This window comes from Culicoides brevitarsis, chromosome 2 (assembly GCF_036172545.1).
Source record: "Culicoides brevitarsis isolate CSIRO-B50_1 chromosome 2, AGI_CSIRO_Cbre_v1, whole genome shotgun sequence".
NCBI lineage: Eukaryota > Metazoa > Arthropoda > Insecta > Diptera > Ceratopogonidae > Culicoides > Culicoides brevitarsis.
The window spans coordinates 15,092,011-15,108,760 of NC_087086.1; the positions used below are offsets into that span (position 1 = coordinate 15,092,011).

Genomic DNA, 16,750 nt, shown 5'->3' on the forward strand with positions numbered 1-16,750 from the left:
ACGGGTTCATTTTACTAAAAATTACAAAATTAAAGCGCCATCTAGTTGCTCCGTAATTAACTAAAAAAAATAGTCAACTTCATTAAAAAGCACACAAAAATATACATACATAAATGCAGTGCGATATTTTTAGCAATCCAAATGCGATTTCAACGTGACTTTGTTGAACTGAAATTGAAATGCACTAAAGAGCGATCATTGACCCAATTCACTTACCAACACTCCTCCCTCTAATGGCAAAAAATTACCCTTTCAGCTACTTAAAATTCATTACACGACCCAACATTCGCGCGTTAGAACATTAATCATCGGTAATTGTTGCACGTCATTCTCAAGAGAACTCAAACAAAAAATGATATTTTAATCATACTTCGGTAATGATTATTATGAGTGACTTGATTATAAATAAAACCAAAGCCAGTTAGGTCGGCTGTAAACAAATTTCTGACCTTCACACTAATACCTACAATTCTACATAACTCCCCTTTTATGAGTACAGAATTACTTGAATTTTCACTACGCAAGCAATGTCTAGTCATCGTAGCTACGAAAAAATAAAAAAAAATAAATGTAAGAATTTTTTGCATTGAAATCATAGGTACTCGAGTTGAATAGAGATATACTTACGAAGCGAAGCCATAAACAAAACAAAGTGGGGTATTGTGCGTAAGTACTTTAATTCTGAGCGTTACGCGTCACCGCAGTTGTTGCTTATATTTTGTTCTAGCAAGAACAAAAAAAAAATCTGTCTTTAAATAATTTTTATTATTTTTTTTTTTTTTTAATTAAAATTAGTAAGTGTTAAAAAAAAGTTCTATCCGGATCTCGATTTGAGACTAAAATAATAAAAATTAATTGAAAGTCACGTTTGCGGAACCTGTTTTTGTTCACGAATAAGAACTATGTGTCTTTTAATGATTCTAAATGTTCTGTCTGACATGAGAATCGAACAAGAAAAATGTTTTTTTTTATCGATTGTTGTTCTTGTGATCATGTTCTCGTGATATAACTTGAAAAAAAATCTAATATTTTTGTGGTCAAGTTAAAGAAAAAAAAAACTTTATTATTTTTTTGTGACAAAATTTAAGGTTTTGTGATTTTAGAATTAAAAAAAATATATAAAATCAAAATAAAATTAAATTTAAAAATAAAATAAATTAAATAAAGAAAAAGAATAAAAAAATAACAACTTTAAAATAATTAATTAAAATTTTTAAATTCATTCAAAATAATTTTAAATTAAATAAAATAAATTTTTCTATATTTTAATATTTTTTTTAAAACTTTAATTATTAATTTACCTTATATTAAAATTAAAAAAAAAATAATTTTTACTAATTTAATTTATTTATTAATTTATTATTAATTAATTAAATATATTTTTAAATTTATTTTTCTTTAAAAATTTATTTTTTCTTCTTAAAAAAAATTAATTTTTTTATTTTAATAATTCAATTGATATTCTGAAGACCAAAATTTAAAATTATTAAATATAAATTAAGTATAAATTTAATCTTTAAAAAAGAAATATTTTAATTGATTAAACTTTGATAAAAAATTGCAAATTAATTAAAAAAAATTAAAAAAGAAATAAAAATTACTCAAAGAGACTCAAATTAACAAATTTACCCTTTATTTTCTCATTACAGGTGGCGATTGTAACTAATCCTGGATTTTTCCTGCAATTACTTGGACACATCTTTCCTGTGGCTGTTCCTCCTTTCCGTGTCCTTATGTCTCTTCTTCAGCCCTTTGCTGTATTTAGTGGCATTCCTCTTGCCAGAAATACCGGTTTTACTACTGAAAAGATACTATTTCGTGCCTGTCGACTCAAGCTCATGACTTTTGGGCGTCTTAAATATTATCCATAGAATTAAGTTTAATTTTAGACATTTTTGTGACCAATTTTTGAATCAAAAATGGAATTGAATTATTTTTTAACGGAGAATTAAATAAAGATTTTTTTAACCAACAATTGAAGCCTTTTAAAAAAATAAAAATTAGGCAAGTATTAATTATTTTTTTTATTTATTAAATATTCAATATAACCCTTAATTTCAATCAATTTCTTATACAATATATATTTCATATAGATTCAATCAAAATCCAACATAAGAAATTGAATGTCTTTAAAACATTTTTTTTTCTCTTCATATTTATGCGATGTTTCATGTTATTTTTTGTTCTAATTAAAAAATCATTCCAAAATATTTTTTTTTTGTTTTTTTGAGGCAACGTTTGACTATCATACATAAAAAACTAAAAAATTTAGATAAGGAGACTATAAAATTAAAAAGTAAGTCAGTTTTCGGAATGAAACCCTTCCTCGTAATATCAAGAGATAAGCGCGAATAAGTATCGAACACCGCATTTTAGAGTATTTCGGATTGCGCCACGCGTTGTGCAATACGTTTGGATCGTCTTAGAGGCGGTTGTGGCTCGGGCACGTCATCGTCGCTGTCGTCATCTCGATTCTCGGACCGGAATCTTTTGCTGTTGCGACTTTCGCGCGTCGTGTCTGTCTCTCTCGAAGGGCTCACAATGTTTACGTAGCCATCCCACTACAAAATGATAAATTTTTTTTCGTTATTTTCTTTAGATATATATGTTTTTTTTAGTAAAATTTAGAATATTTTTTATTTTTTTTATTAGTATTTTTTTTTCATCATTATTTTTAGTGGGATATTAATTTTAGTTGCCATTTTTTTTAAATATTTAAATAAATTAAAAATATTTTTTTGTTAATTTTATTTATTATTTTTTTATTTTATTTTATTTAGTGATACTGCTGCGGTAAGTTTCTCTTAAATTTTATAAACGTATATCTTTTATTTCCATATAAACATAAATTTAATAAAATTCATCTGTTGCTCTACTACCGACTTTTGCTCTGAATGTTAACCTTTTCATTTCAGTAAAAGAGACAAACTCTTTTTTAGCGTTTTATTTTTTGTTGTATTATTTATTTTATAAATGCTTAAAAATTAAAAAGAGGAGATTTCTTGTTGGAAGCGCATCAAACCAATAAAAATTGGAAGAAAAATATTTTCTAGGCCTATAAAAATTTCTTTACCGATAAAAAATTACTATTTTAGTGGAAAGTTTTATTTTTTTTTTAATAAAAAGCTATTTTAATATATGATTTAATTAAAAAAATCGGTAAAGATAAAAATTCTATTTTTCTTATATAAAATTCAAACTTTGGTGTTATCATTCTTGTCTAATATAATTTAGTTTTTTTTTATCGTTATTTTATAATATAGTTCATTATTTAGTAATAAGGAGCTCTTAGTATTGGTGCTATTATATATTTTATATGTAAAAACATTATTTAGAGATGCGCTGTTGCAAGGTAACAGTCACCTTTGTCAAATAAAACTTGAGTACAGGACTTTTTGCTATTAAATCTATATTTTTATAAACGAACGTTAATTACTTTTTTTTTTATCTAAAATGGATATTTTTTTTACTAAATTTACCTTATTATCATTCATTTTTTGTTTAATTTTAACATTTAATTTTATTTTGCGATGCTTTTTCATGGGGATATTCATATGTTTGGCAAGGAATATTTGAAAAAATGTTTCACATTTTAATTAATTTAAAAAAAAATTAAAATTTTATATAAAATTTAATTTTAATTTTAAATTTTATTTATTTTTAGAATTTTAAAATTTTTTTCAAAAGAAATTCAATATTTTTTAAGATTTTTTTTTAAATTTAAAATTTTTCATTAATTTAATTTTAGATTTTAATTAATGAAATTTTAAATATTTTTTTAACTAATTTATTTTTTTTTTAATTCAACATTAATTAATTTATATTTTTTAAAATTATAATTAAAATTGAAATAAATGAGTTCATATGTTAAATTATCATTAAATTAAATTATTTTTTAAATAAATTAATGAATTAAAAATTAATAATTTTTTTTTCAATTTTTATCAATAAAATTCAAGAAATATTTTGAATTTTCATTATTTTTTTCTAATGTTTTTTTAAAAGTTTCTTGAATTTTTCAAACTTTTAAAAATTTCTTAATTAATTATTTTTTTTTTTTTTTTTTTTTTAAAAAATAATTAAGATAAAATGTGAAAAATTTTTCAAAAAAATTACACTTGCCTTAAATGCCTTAATTTTTTTGGGGGTTTTCATAACAATTATTGTGCATGTAATTCCCGTTTTTCGTATAAATATTTAATTATTTTTTTTTATCGGGAACTTAAATTTAATTATTTTTTTTTCTTGTAGGATATAGTTGCGTGCCGTGATGCACTCTTAAATTGCCAATTTTTCGAAACCGTTAAACTTAGAAAAAATATCTCAATAAACGTCGAGCCATTTTACTTTCCGCGATAGATTTCGATGATTCTGTCCTGATCGACGTACTCGAAGATATGCGGGGCATCCATTAAAATTCCAACTGTGCCTGCGGTCGTCACGATAAAGAAAATGTAGAGTTGCAAACGATCGATCACCATGGCGACATATTTCCAGTCCTCACGCGTCTGAATATACAAATCCTCGTTACGCAAATGCTCGGCAATAAATTCAACCGCTTCCGTGGCTTTACTCGCTTCGGGCGACAACAAAATCGAATCCGAAGACTCACTTTCGCGGCGACACGGATCAACGCCCAACTCGCCACCCGGCGTCAATTTCTTGCTCATCCGGCAATTCGGATGATGCAAATCCGACAATTCCATGACTTCCATTTTGGATTGTTTGGCGCCCATGCCGCCAATGTGTTTGGGGATTTCACTGGGAGACCCGTACGAAGAGTTGGGGTGCGGCGGAACACTCATGCCGGGCATTTCCATCATCCAACGTAAACGGGTTTTACGGGGGCGTTTCATCAGAAGCATCGCTGGCAGGTAATGCAGGAAAACGGTACGAATCCACATCGGCATGCGATGCGTTCGCGGACCCCTGAAGTTCCAATTGATGATAACGACAGTCACGAGAATGGAAACGGTGTTCATGATGAAGGTAAAGAGCAGATATTTGGCAATGAGGGGCAACACGAGCGACGTCGGCGGCAGAATTTTCGACACCAGCAACAGGAACACAACCAGTGACAGCAAAATACTGATGCCAAGTGTGACTTTCTCGCCTGCCTCGGCGGGCAAGTAGAAAACGAGCACGCAAAGGAACGAAATGAGCACCGTGGGAAGGATCAAGTTGACAGTGTAGAACAAAGTTTTGCGTCGAATGATGATATAAAAGGTAATATCCGTTTCCGTGGGATGATTTCCTTCGTAAACGTTCAAATAAGCGGGCACCTCGATGATATCCCACGTTCCCGACTTCCAATAATCCGATAAATCGACAAAATTCTTGTTGTTATAAAGCGCCAGCGAGACCTGATCGCCATTGAAGGTCCACGAACCGAATTTCATGATGCACGTTTGTTGATCGAACGGGAAATACGTGACGTCAATCGTACAGGAGCTTTGATAAATTGCCGGAGGAACCCACAAAACTTCGCCGTTTGGGTAAATTAAGACGTTACTCTTGTAACGCACCTCGTAGTTGCCGTCAGCATTGTTGAACAAGACAATATCGGGTTTCCACACCTTGTCGGGCGGCAAACGCAACACCCCGATGCCTCCGTAATCAGCTTCGTCCCATTGCAACTGGTAATCGCTCCAGACGAGACGCAACCACACATTCGACTTCATAATTTGATTTTTCTCATTCACGTTGATCAATTGCACGAAGGCCAGGCCAAATCGAACATCCACTTTTTGTGTCATATTTTGCACGGGTCGAATTAATTTGTTGTATCCGCGAAATAAATCGCGCACGAGACGTTCCTCATCCTCCGACGCCGAAATTTCATGAATCCCGAACGAGATGAAAAGTGTCAAGACCAAAAATATTTGAGGAAAATTTTTCCTCCACACTGAAGTTACACCCATTTTTCACTTTTTCCCAAATTTATGGAGATTTTTCACGTGTAACACCGAATTTTGCGCGAATTCTAAACGCGCATCGCGAATTTTACGTTTTTGCACAAAATTTCACGTGATTTTGGCGATTTTTGCACGGAAAATTAGCAAAAAGAGGAGCGCCTTGCGAAAAAAGACGACTTTAAAATCGATTAACTCGATAAAATTTCGTGTGTGAGATGAGATGCATGAAGAAAAAGGATACAACTGATTCTCGCGCATGCGGAAAATGCACTTGCGAATGTGTTGAAGACAGTTGTAAACAGAGAAAGTTGCAAATGATGAGAGGACCGGAATGTAAAGTAAATTAAAAAGAGAATGAAGGATACTTACAGAACTGGTGAGGATCTCGGGGCGATTTTGGGACCATGCAACGTCTCGGACGATTTCATTGTGCGACTTGATTGCTTTCACGATTTTTCCTGTAGAAAAAAAAATTATAAAAATTTCAAATTTTGTGATTTTTTTGACTTTTGAAGAAAATGACAGCTGTCAAAATTTAAATGTCATTTTTGACGTTTGTCAGATTTAAAAAAAATATATTTTTTCAAAAATTTTCGATTCAAAAATTAACTTCTGAAGTATTTTTAAAAAAAGTTTTTGACAGTTGGACATTTTTTTTACATCTTTTCAAATTGACAGCTGTCAAAATTTTAATATCACTTTCAACATTTGTCAGATTTTTTGATAATTTTGATGTTTTTTAAAGAAATTTCTATTCAAAAATTATCTTTTGAAGGGTTCTTTAATAAAATTTTTGACAGCTGGGCAATTTTTGACATTTTTTTAAATGACAGCTGTCAAAATTTAATTTTTTTTGTTATATTTTTAAAAAATATTTAAAATTCTCTGTAAAAATTGAATTTCTAAAACATTTTTCACTCAATTTTTGACAGCTGTCAAATGTCAATTAATGATGAATGTCAAATTTTATCTGTCACTTTTGACATTTGTTGGATTGTTTTTAAATTTTTAATATTTATTAAAGTTTTCTCTCGGGAAATTGACTTCTAATGAAATTTTAAATTAAATTTTTGACAGCTGTCAAATATCAAGTTAAATTAAATGTCAAATTTTAATTGTCATCTTTAGTATCTGACATATTTTTGCAATATTTTAATAATTTCGAAAGGTTTTTTTTATAACTTTAACTTTTTAATAGATTTTAAATAATTCATTTTTTGACAGATGTCAATTGTAATTTTATGACAAACGTCAAAATTTAATTTTTATTATTTAAAATTTAACAAATTTCTTGAAAATTTTTAATATTTTCAAATGAATTCTCTTAAAAAATTTGATTTTAAGAGAAATTTCATTTAAAATTTTGACAGCTGTCAAATGTCAATTTATAAAAAAATGTAAAATTTTAACTGTCAATTTTGACATTTGTCAGAATTTTTGATTTATTTTAATATTTCAAAAAGTTTTCTTTTCAAAAATTGACTTTTAATGACATTTTCAATTAAAATTTTGACAGCTGTCAATTTAGAAATGTCAAAAATATCACAAAATAAATTTTTAAATGCAATGAAACATACCTGTTAACATGTCATATATCACTAAACGTCCAGTTCCGCAACCTTTTTTGATAAGAAAAAAGCAATTGATGGTAAATAATGATATTGCTGAGTAAATTCTTAAGATAACAAAGTCTTACCTGTGTAGATGTATCGCTGCCCTGTGGTTGCTTGCGGCGAGAATCGAGCCCTTATAAGTGTTTTTTGTACCCGATGCCCCCGGTACGTGATAATACTCGTATCTCCATCCAAGCACCTTGTTACATTGTAATAATTCTTCGGAATTTTGTCCCATCTGTAGTCCCACAATATCGATCCGTTCGTGTTCCGTTGCACGGCATTTTCTTCCGCTTCCTTTGGCGAAAAAACTCGCAAATCCCACAACTTTATACTTTGATCTTTTGAGTTGCTGATCAAATATCTTCCGTCATTTCGTGAATCGATGAACGTGATGCCGTCATAATGCCCAACCAAGACGCCAGCTGGTTGCGGATCTGTCTCGTTCAAGCACCGTTTGTCCCAAATCTTGATAATTCCGTCGTCTGTGCCGCTGAAGAAAATTTCCGACGTGTCATTGAGGAATCCGACGCAATTTACGTCAGCGCCATCTGTTACGCGAACTCGCATGCTTCGAGTGTCGCCCGCGACGTCATAGACATAAACGCAGGAATCGTTGCAACCCGCGATAATTTCTTTGCCGCAGTTGGAAAAGGTCGCCGAGAACGTCGCGAACCTCTGTAAGTCGGGATTCAGATGAAGGCATGTGACATCGGTGTCGTTGCCCTCGAGACGATTGATATGGAGACAATCGCTCCACGTCGAGTACACGTACCACTCGTTGTCGTGACTAAAATTGAGGTCGAGCAGGCACCAGTTCACGTGCTTGCCCTGAATGTGGTTCATTGGTCGGTATTTTGGTGTCGAAGCGTCATAAACTCGGATCGAGGAGTCTTGCGAGGCAGTCACAAAGTATTGCCCGTCGCGCGAATACACGCCACAAAACACTTTGGCTGCCAATTTTTTGAGATGTTTAGATGACGATGGCAGAAACAAGTTCCCGATATTCACTTTTGCGCTCCGTTTGAAGGGTCCGCAGCTTTGGCGATGTGCCAGCATGTGCATCAACGAATTTTTCACCTCCTCGTTTTTTTCATTCATTTTCAAACCCGATGCCTCGCGAACACTCTGATAAATTTCGCTTCTCTGTAAAACCTCGAGATTGGGTTTCTTCTTGATCACTGGCAACTTTGGGTTTTGGTAGTGGATTTGTTCCTCCTCGTCTGTGCTCAAGCCGTGCAAGTCCCCGCTGCGAAATTGCGAAAAGTTAATAAAATTGAAATCGTGTCACAAGCAAGCCCTCAAATACTTACTACCTATTCACTAGCTGCCTGAAGATGAAGAACAAGTAGTTTTCGCTGAGCATTTCGCCACTCAGACCGTCCAAATCGAAGACATCCGAGTCGCCACTATCGTCCTGTTGTGATCCCGACATGTTTCCCATTTAGTTGGCCGTTTTTTCGTCGCAGAATATCTCCTTAGACACGATTTAAATGGCAATGGATTTCGCAACTTCTTTTTTGTTTTGCTCCTTTGCTGGTTTTAATTGAGACGAATTAAAGTGATAAGTTGCATCCGTTAATTCACGGAAAAACTTCAATTGCGTTTTGGGATTGCGCAGTTAGTTTTGAATTGTGCATTGGGAATGTTTTGTTTTTGAAATGGCGTCGTTCATTAATGGCTTTGGATGAAATTTAACCCCCTCCTTTACATTTTTGGAGGCTTAGAAAGATTTTTAGAAAAACAAACTTCAGTAAGACTTGAAAACATTTAAAATTTAAAAATTTAGATGAGTTGATGACTCTCAATGTTAAAGCCGCGGAAACCCGAAGAAATGGAAAATTTCGAAAGCTTCAAATATCTAAAAGACTCGTAAAAAAACAAGAAAAACCTCGAAAAAAATTGAAAGTTGTAATAAAATGATTTTCAATCGCGTTTATACATTTTGCGCCCAATTTGTTTTTAGAGATTACGCAGATCTCATTAACTCACATTTATAAAATTATTTTAAAAAGTTTTAACCTTACCCAAATTTTTGAATTTATTGTCATAATTAATTTTATAAATCTTTAAGCTTCTGAAATGCATAGGATCCACGTGAATTTAAAAAAAAAATAAATTCAGAGTCAATTTTTTAATATTTTTGGTTTTATACATCAAAATTTTTTAAGGACTTCTCGTATTTTTTATAACTTTGTTGAAAACTAACAGAGTTGGTTAGAATATTTTTTGTTCCTCTTACCTCTTACCGTTCCTTCTTCTGTTCCTTTTTTTAACCCCACTAACCGTACGGCTCCGGAAAAGAATATTGACTTCTATACGTTTTTGTCAAACTTTTGACAAACCAGCCTTTTTCCAACCTCCCGTATGAAGCTCATCATGTCTCCTACGGTTGACGACACAATTAGCATGTCATCTACGTAAATGAACATATTTATGTAAAGCTCATATCCCATAACGTTGTCCATCAGACGGCATTGGGTCGTCGGTACCTTGTACGATGCAAATGGCATCACTTTATACTGGAACATGCACTGCAAACCGTAATAAATTCAGTACATTTATAACATGCGTCAACTTATTTTTTTATTTAGGGTAATTTTTTTTAAATTTAAAAAAAATCAGAACTTTATGTAAAAAAAAAAAGAATTTTCCATGGACTTATTAACTCTTTAATTTTATCATAATTTTGAAAAAAATAGAGAAATGTTTAATTTTTGTTCAATAAAAATTGAAAAGTATTAAAAGTATTTGTATTTGAAATTAAACAATTCTTAAGATACAAAAATTTGTCTAATTTTTTTTTAAATAAAAAAATCAAAAAGAAACTCAAGTATAAAATTTTGAAGAAGATATTGAACAAATTCTAAACATATTTATAACATTTTTGCCATGTTACCCTACCCCTCAAAGTCTGTTTGAAAAAAATTCTCCGACATCATCAATGAACAACGCCCTTGTTTTCGCCTCCTGATTCGACCCTTTTGCGCAAACAACACCGCAACCACAAAACTCAACTCCGCAACTTCAAAATTCAGTCTTTACAGTCCAAAAATATTGCAAAAAAAGACAAAAAACCACAAAATTTCAGGCAATTCCGCGCAAAAGTTACCCGAATTTTCACTCAAGGACCCACAGCCGAGCATGTATTAGCCGAGAATGAACGGTAAGTGAGAAAAAAAGTGGATAAAATTGCATTTCAAAACAATGCACATTAATTTGCTATTAAACACCTGGCTTCCTTTCATCATACGCATTGGCATTGGTCATGTTTCCATCCCCGCAACTCAATTAACCCGCAAATTTGTTTTCCTTGTAAACACTAACTGCATTTGGTGACAGACCTGAAAATGTAAAAAAAATAGTGCTTTGTGCCTGAAAAACGTCCTTTATCACGCCTCCCAAGCAAATCCTAACAATTATCCTGTGCGTGCGTGTGTATGTGTGTGTACGGTACACAAACACACACACACAAAGGCACATTTAGACCAATTAATCATCCTTCTTTCTTCTCTTCTCCGTCTGCTGCTCTCGATATTTAATTATTACGACAACAACAACAACAAAACCACAATTTTTTTCGTTTGAAGGCAGCGCACGATCGACCAAAAACGAACTAAATTAATTTTTCGCAGTGAATTTGAAAGTTTCCGGCATGAATCCTGTTAATCCAGCGCAAGATATGAACATGATTTGGATGTCGGCTCCAACATCGATCGAGGGTTTCTATCAAGCACAACAACAATTGCCGAGTTTGGACGAATTGACGCAACAATCCGCATTAATGGTGAGTTTCTCGGCATTTTCCGCATTTTTTTGCATGACCGCACTCGCATTTTCCTTAAAAAAAATATGATTTTAATTGGAAAACTTCCTCCTTTTTATGATTTTTTTCATTCAAAAAATTTATTTTATTTTTTTTTTATTTCGTTTCTTTTTCTTATGTACATAAAACAATCCAAAAACACACAAAACACGCACTCTTCACATTAAAAAAAATTAAAAAACACAAAAAATCAGGAGGCACCCATACAAGGTGACTTCCTCGGAGCAAGTCAAATGGCAGGATTACCCATAAGTGCCGTGGATTTGTTCAATTTTCAACTCATGCAACAGCAACAGGCACAGCAGCAACAGCAGCAACAACAACAACAACAACAAATTGACATGCAAAATTACGCCTTGGCGATGAGTAATTTGAACGGCGGGCTTTTAATGAAGGATGACGACGACGTGGAAGGCGATGCCGACGAAGAACTCGAGGAACAAGCGCAATACACGGGAAATTATCAATACATCGAGAACTCAGATGATCAAGAAAACGCCATTTTAAACGAAGATTACAACAGTAGCAATAGCAGCTCGGGCAATTTTATGCTCAGTCAGCAGCAGCAAATGTTCAATATGCTCAATAGCGGAAAACAGGGAAGCGTCGATGCGGCGGCGATGCAACAATCGTTCCAACAAACCTTTGGGACGCGATCCAAAGAGTCTTTCAAGAAAATAAAGCCCGTTAAGAGGCCGGGGCTCGTGCTGAAAACACCGATTGCGTATCAGGGCAACATCGATCCCGCTGTCATTCCAATTCAAAGAGACGGAATGGGTAAGAAATTGATGAAAAACACTTTTTTTTGCTTCAAGACACTCTTTCTACCCACCCCAGATACTAACACATCATGTTTTTTTTTGTTATTTGTTCATTTCTGGCTTTTTCATCAGCACCTTGTACATAAAATTTAATGTTTCATGTGTCTAACTGGCTTTTTTAAGGGATTTTATTAATTTTTGCCGTTTTTTCCTTTCAGCTGTTTGCGAAAAATGCGGTGCGATCGGAGTAAAGCACTCCTTCTACACGAAACAGCGACGTTTTTGTAGTATGACCTGCGCCCGTGGCTTTGAATTGACCTCACATTTGCAACCGTCGACAAGTGGTAACGTAAAAATGGACGAAAAAGCGTCCAAAACCAGCAACAACATGCAACAAGTACAAAACACATTTAGATTTAAATTTTCCAATGGCAATGGGAATGGTGCGGGAGGCGGCGTCAGTAGTGGCGACGAACAAATGTACGCGCAAAATGCCGAAAATGGCAGTTCCGCGAATGCCGCGTCATCCGCTTCAATGTTATATCGTGACATATTACCTCAGGAAGACTTACCTCAGATACCAAAGGTGACTCGTTTGCCCTCGCCGTGCCCGCAAGACGACAAAATCCAAACGATTCGGCGGAGGCCAAACGAATTTCCGAATTCTTATGACTGGACACCGCAACTTTCGCATCCGGATTTTTTTGCGGCGCCCGTGACGTGCTTTAGACACGCGCCGGGCTATGAAATGTGGCCAAATATCGTGACCGGCATGAAAGTCGAGGTAGAAAATACGGATTGTGATCAGACATTTTTGACGGGAAATACGCCGCATTCCTTTTGGGTGGCGACAGTGCTGAAAATCCATGGATACAAGGCGCTTTTGCGGTACGAGGGATTTGATGATGATGCGTCGCACGACTTTTGGGTGAATTTGTGTTCGAGCGAAGTGCATCCCGTGGGATGGTGTGCGACGAAAGGCAAGCCGTTGATCCATCCGCGATCAATTGAGAATAAATACAGCGACTGGAAGGAATATTTGGTGCAGCACTTGTCGGGAGCGAGAACGCTGCCGTCAACGTTCTACAATAAGATTAATGATAGCTTGCGATCGCGCTTCCGATGCGGTTTGCTGCTGGAAGTTGTCGATAAAAATAGGATCTCACAGATGAAAGTCGCGACAGTGTGTAAAATCGTTGGGAAACGATTATTTGTGAGATATTGGGATAGCGGACCGGAAGATGGATTTTGGTGCCATGAAGATTCGTCTTTAATTCATCACGTTTCGTGGTCCAGTAGTGTTGGGCATCCGCTTGATGCGCCTCCAGAGTACATGGAACGAATGAATGGTAAGAATTTTTGCCATTTTAATAATAATTTTCAATTTTTAGAAGAAATTTTGTTTAAAAATATTTCAAACAAAATTTTTTTTTGCATTTTTTAAATAATTTTGATATTAATTTTAATATTGAGCTGAAAAAATTTAATTTTTCAAAAAAATTAAAAAATAAACTTTTTTTTCTTTTAAAACCGTTTTTGTTTAAAGTTTTGTTAATTTTTTTTTAAAAATTATTTTTTTTTAGCTTAACATTAAAATTAATCTTAAAATTAATTTTAAAATACAAAAGAAAAATTTAATATTTAAAACAATTTTTTTTATATTTTTAAAATTAAACTGTAAACTTATTAATAATTTTTACCATAATTTTTTTAAAATTAAAAAAAAATTGATTCTATCTGAAAATTATATTTAATTAAATTTTTTAAAAAAGGTTCCGTTTTAAGGATTTCCAAAAATTTCCATATTTCTTATATTTTTTAACTGTGTATGATTCCTACTAAAAAGTTTTTAATTTATTTTTTTTTAATACAAATTTAATTTATTATTTTTAAAATTCATTAAAAAATTTAAATTTAAATAAAAATATTGTTCTAATTTTTTTTTTTGTAAAATTTGGTCGAAAACAGCTAAAAATGAGTTCATTTTTTTTTAAGATAAATTTTTAATTAATTTAATTTTATTTTTTCAGATGAAATTTTCCAACCACAAGAGAACGATTCAACAGTTGATCTGTTCAAGACAAATTTCTCCTTCGAAGATTACTATTTGGAGGAGCAAACACCGCGATTCCTCAAAGGAATGAAACTCGAAGCCATAGACCCACTGAATCTTTCATCAATTTGCGTCGCGACAGTCATGAATGTCCTTAACTTTGGTTACATCATGATTCGGATCGACTCGTACGAGCCAGATGCGACAGGAGCAGACTGGTAAGTTGACAAAAATTCTGCTTGAAAATCAATTTCTAACGATAAATTTACAGGTTCTGCTACCACGAAAAATCTCCAAGTATTTTCCCAGCTGGATTTTGTGCGAGAAACGGCATAAATTTGACACCACCGAAGGGATACGATTCGGAATCCTTCTCATGGGACCAATATTTGATCGATACCTCAAGCGTTGCGGCGCCCGTTGATCTTTTCCCGACAGATAGACACAGACAACGATTCAAAGTGAGTCCTAAAATTTTATAACGAGAAAAAAAAATTAAAATTTTATATTTTTTTAGGTTGGAATGAAAGTAGAATGTGCTGATTTGATGGATCCAAGATTAGTTTGTGTCGCCAGCATCTCTCGCGTCGTCGGAAATCTCCTAAAAATACATTTTGATGGATGGGAGGATGAGTAAGTGTTCAAATTTTTACATGATTGATCAAAATAATTCAAAATTTTTTATTAACAGGTACGATCAATGGCTACATTGCAACAGTTCCGACATTTATCCCGTCGGATGGGCATTTTTGGGTAAGATTTCACTAGTTTTTGATCTAAAAACCTTAAATTTTAATTAAATTTCGTCTTTTTAGTGGGTCACAAACTAGAAGGTCCCCGAGTTCTACCAAAGCTTCCGCCAAAAATTTCTCCTAAGCTCAGCAGGAAGAAGCGTGGCAGGAAAAAAGGTGTCAAAAATACCATCGATGGTAAGAAAATTTAAATTTTCTTTTAAAAAAAATATTTTTTTTACGATTTTTTTCTTTTAAATAGATCAAAAAGTCGCTCCCTTCACTCGAACGGCGCAAATCAAGAAGGAACAAGAAGAGTTCGAGCACCAAAAACAACAATCAAAAACCGCCAAACGTTCATCGAACCACCTTTCCGTCAAAGTAGAGCCAAAAATGGAGCCTCTCGAGTCACGCATGGACCTTCCTCCCGCCCAAATGATGATGGACGAAGAAGAAGACGACGACTACGAGAGTTCGCTCAATCAGAGCTTTGATGCTTCCACGACATCCAAAAATGACGAATTAACTGATCTCGATTTCAGCGTCGATCATCACGAATTGCCGCAAATGAGTGCCATGCAGGCACCGCAAGACCCCCCAGAACCCGAAGAAGACGAAGAAACGGAAGAAAATGAACCTTCCTCCAAATACATTCCAAAATTGAATGGAGCAAGTAGCACGAGTTCGCCCGAAAAAGCCGAAAATTCATCACTAATCTGTCCCGATACGTGGAGCAACGACGACGTCTTGCAATTCCTCACGGTAAACGACTGTGCGGCACATCGCGAATCCTTCTCTCAAGCGGGTGTCGATGGAAAACGCTTGCTTGAACTCACAAAAGACGACATCATTGGCATGCTCGGCATGAAAGTCGGGCCCGCACTCAAAATCTACGACTTAATTCAGCAACTCAAGTGTCGCGTCAACCCGAAACTCCTCAAGGGAAGCATGAACAAGAAATTCTTATAGTTAATTACGGCGGTGATAACCGTATTCATCTAAAAGTTTAAAAAGTCTCAATCAGCAAAAAGTAGCAAAGTAAGGATTTGTAAAATACAAGTTTTAAGGAAAATTTTTTAATGTTAAGAAATTTAAACAGAAACTTATGAAAAACGTTTCGTTACTTAGAAACTCTCTCCAAATTTTGGTTGCCATACGATTTTTTTTAAACAGAGTTAACGTTTTGAAGATTTATTTGATGAAGCAAAAATATATTGAACAAATTGTGATTTTCAAAAAAATAAAAAGATTTCTTCAAAAAATTGATTTGAAACAGGTTTGATATAAATATTAAATAAAAATAGAAATAACGAGAAAAAGTATATGATAAAAATATATTAGAGATACGGTTAATTTTAAAGTTAAGAAAAGATAGGCATGTAAGCAATAGACGTTAAATTTGTAAGATATAAGAGCCACAAAATAAAATTATGTGAAGTTTAATGAATGAAAGTGTTTTTTTTCTTACGTTTTTTTTTTTTTTTTTGAAATACAAATTTTTTCTTCTGTTTCAATGTTCTTGGATTTTTTTAATTTCTGAAGCCAATTTCCGTTTTTCAATTTTTTTTTTCAAGAAATTTGACCCCTATTGAGCCCTATACTTTTTTCAAAAAATAATTTTTTAGCTAATTTTATTATTTTTTACAATGTTCTGAATTTATTGAAAAAAATTGTTCGATTATTATTTGTAAACTTGATTGAGAAAAGAAAAAAAAACAATCCAAAAATTACTATTTTTCAAACAAAAATTTTAAATAGTTAATTTAAATTGATAAATTAATTAATTAAGGCCGTTCCAAAGTTTTTTCGATGTTTTTGTATCAAAAGATTTTTTTCAAAATGAGGAAGTAA

The 16,750-nt window shown here is 33.0% G+C and overlaps 3 protein-coding genes across 6 annotated transcripts; 1 reads left to right on the forward strand and 2 right to left on the reverse strand.

Moving 5' to 3' along the window:
• Nucleotides 1–2,024: 2,024 nt before the first annotated feature.
• Nucleotides 2,025–9,059, reverse strand: LOC134832287 (DDB1- and CUL4-associated factor 11). Of its 2 annotated transcripts, none has more exons than XM_063846272.1 (5): nt 8,845–9,059; nt 7,612–8,777; nt 7,493–7,534; nt 6,285–6,373; nt 2,025–2,561 (listed from the first exon to the last, which is right to left on the reverse strand). In XM_063846272.1, the coding sequence occupies exons 1-5, from the start codon at nt 8,970–8,972 to the stop codon at nt 2,373–2,375; spliced, it is 1,614 nt and encodes a 537-aa protein (XP_063702342.1). In that variant the 5' UTR covers nt 8,973–9,059; the 3' UTR covers nt 2,025–2,372. The 2 variants fall into 2 exon arrangements, with proteins under 2 accessions (XP_063702342.1, XP_063702341.1); XM_063846271.1 differs by having other exon boundaries at nt 8,842–9,059.
• Nucleotides 4,150–6,037, reverse strand: LOC134832288 (acetylcholine receptor subunit beta-like 1). The gene has a single exon (XM_063846273.1). It carries the CDS (start codon nt 5,919–5,921, stop codon nt 4,344–4,346), a length of 1,578 nt encoding a protein of 525 aa, XP_063702343.1. The 5' UTR covers nt 5,922–6,037; the 3' UTR covers nt 4,150–4,343.
• Nucleotides 9,060–10,555: 1,496 nt separating the features above from the next.
• LOC134831437 (polycomb protein Sfmbt) lies at nt 10,556–16,308 on the forward strand. 3 transcript variants are annotated; one of them, XM_063845167.1, is made up of 10 exons: nt 10,556–10,694; nt 11,119–11,315; nt 11,549–12,131; nt 12,334–13,464; nt 14,146–14,386; nt 14,440–14,629; nt 14,686–14,801; nt 14,860–14,921; nt 14,984–15,097; nt 15,162–16,308. In XM_063845167.1, exons 2-10 carry the CDS (start codon nt 11,184–11,186, stop codon nt 15,866–15,868), a joined length of 3,276 nt encoding a protein of 1,091 aa, XP_063701237.1. In that variant the 5' UTR covers nt 10,556–10,694; nt 11,119–11,183; the 3' UTR covers nt 15,869–16,308. The 3 variants fall into 3 exon arrangements, with proteins under 3 accessions (XP_063701237.1, XP_063701235.1, XP_063701236.1); XM_063845165.1 differs by having other exon boundaries at nt 11,164–11,315; XM_063845166.1 differs by having other exon boundaries at nt 10,652–10,694; nt 11,176–11,315.
• The last annotated feature ends 442 nt before the right edge of the window (nt 16,309–16,750 follow it).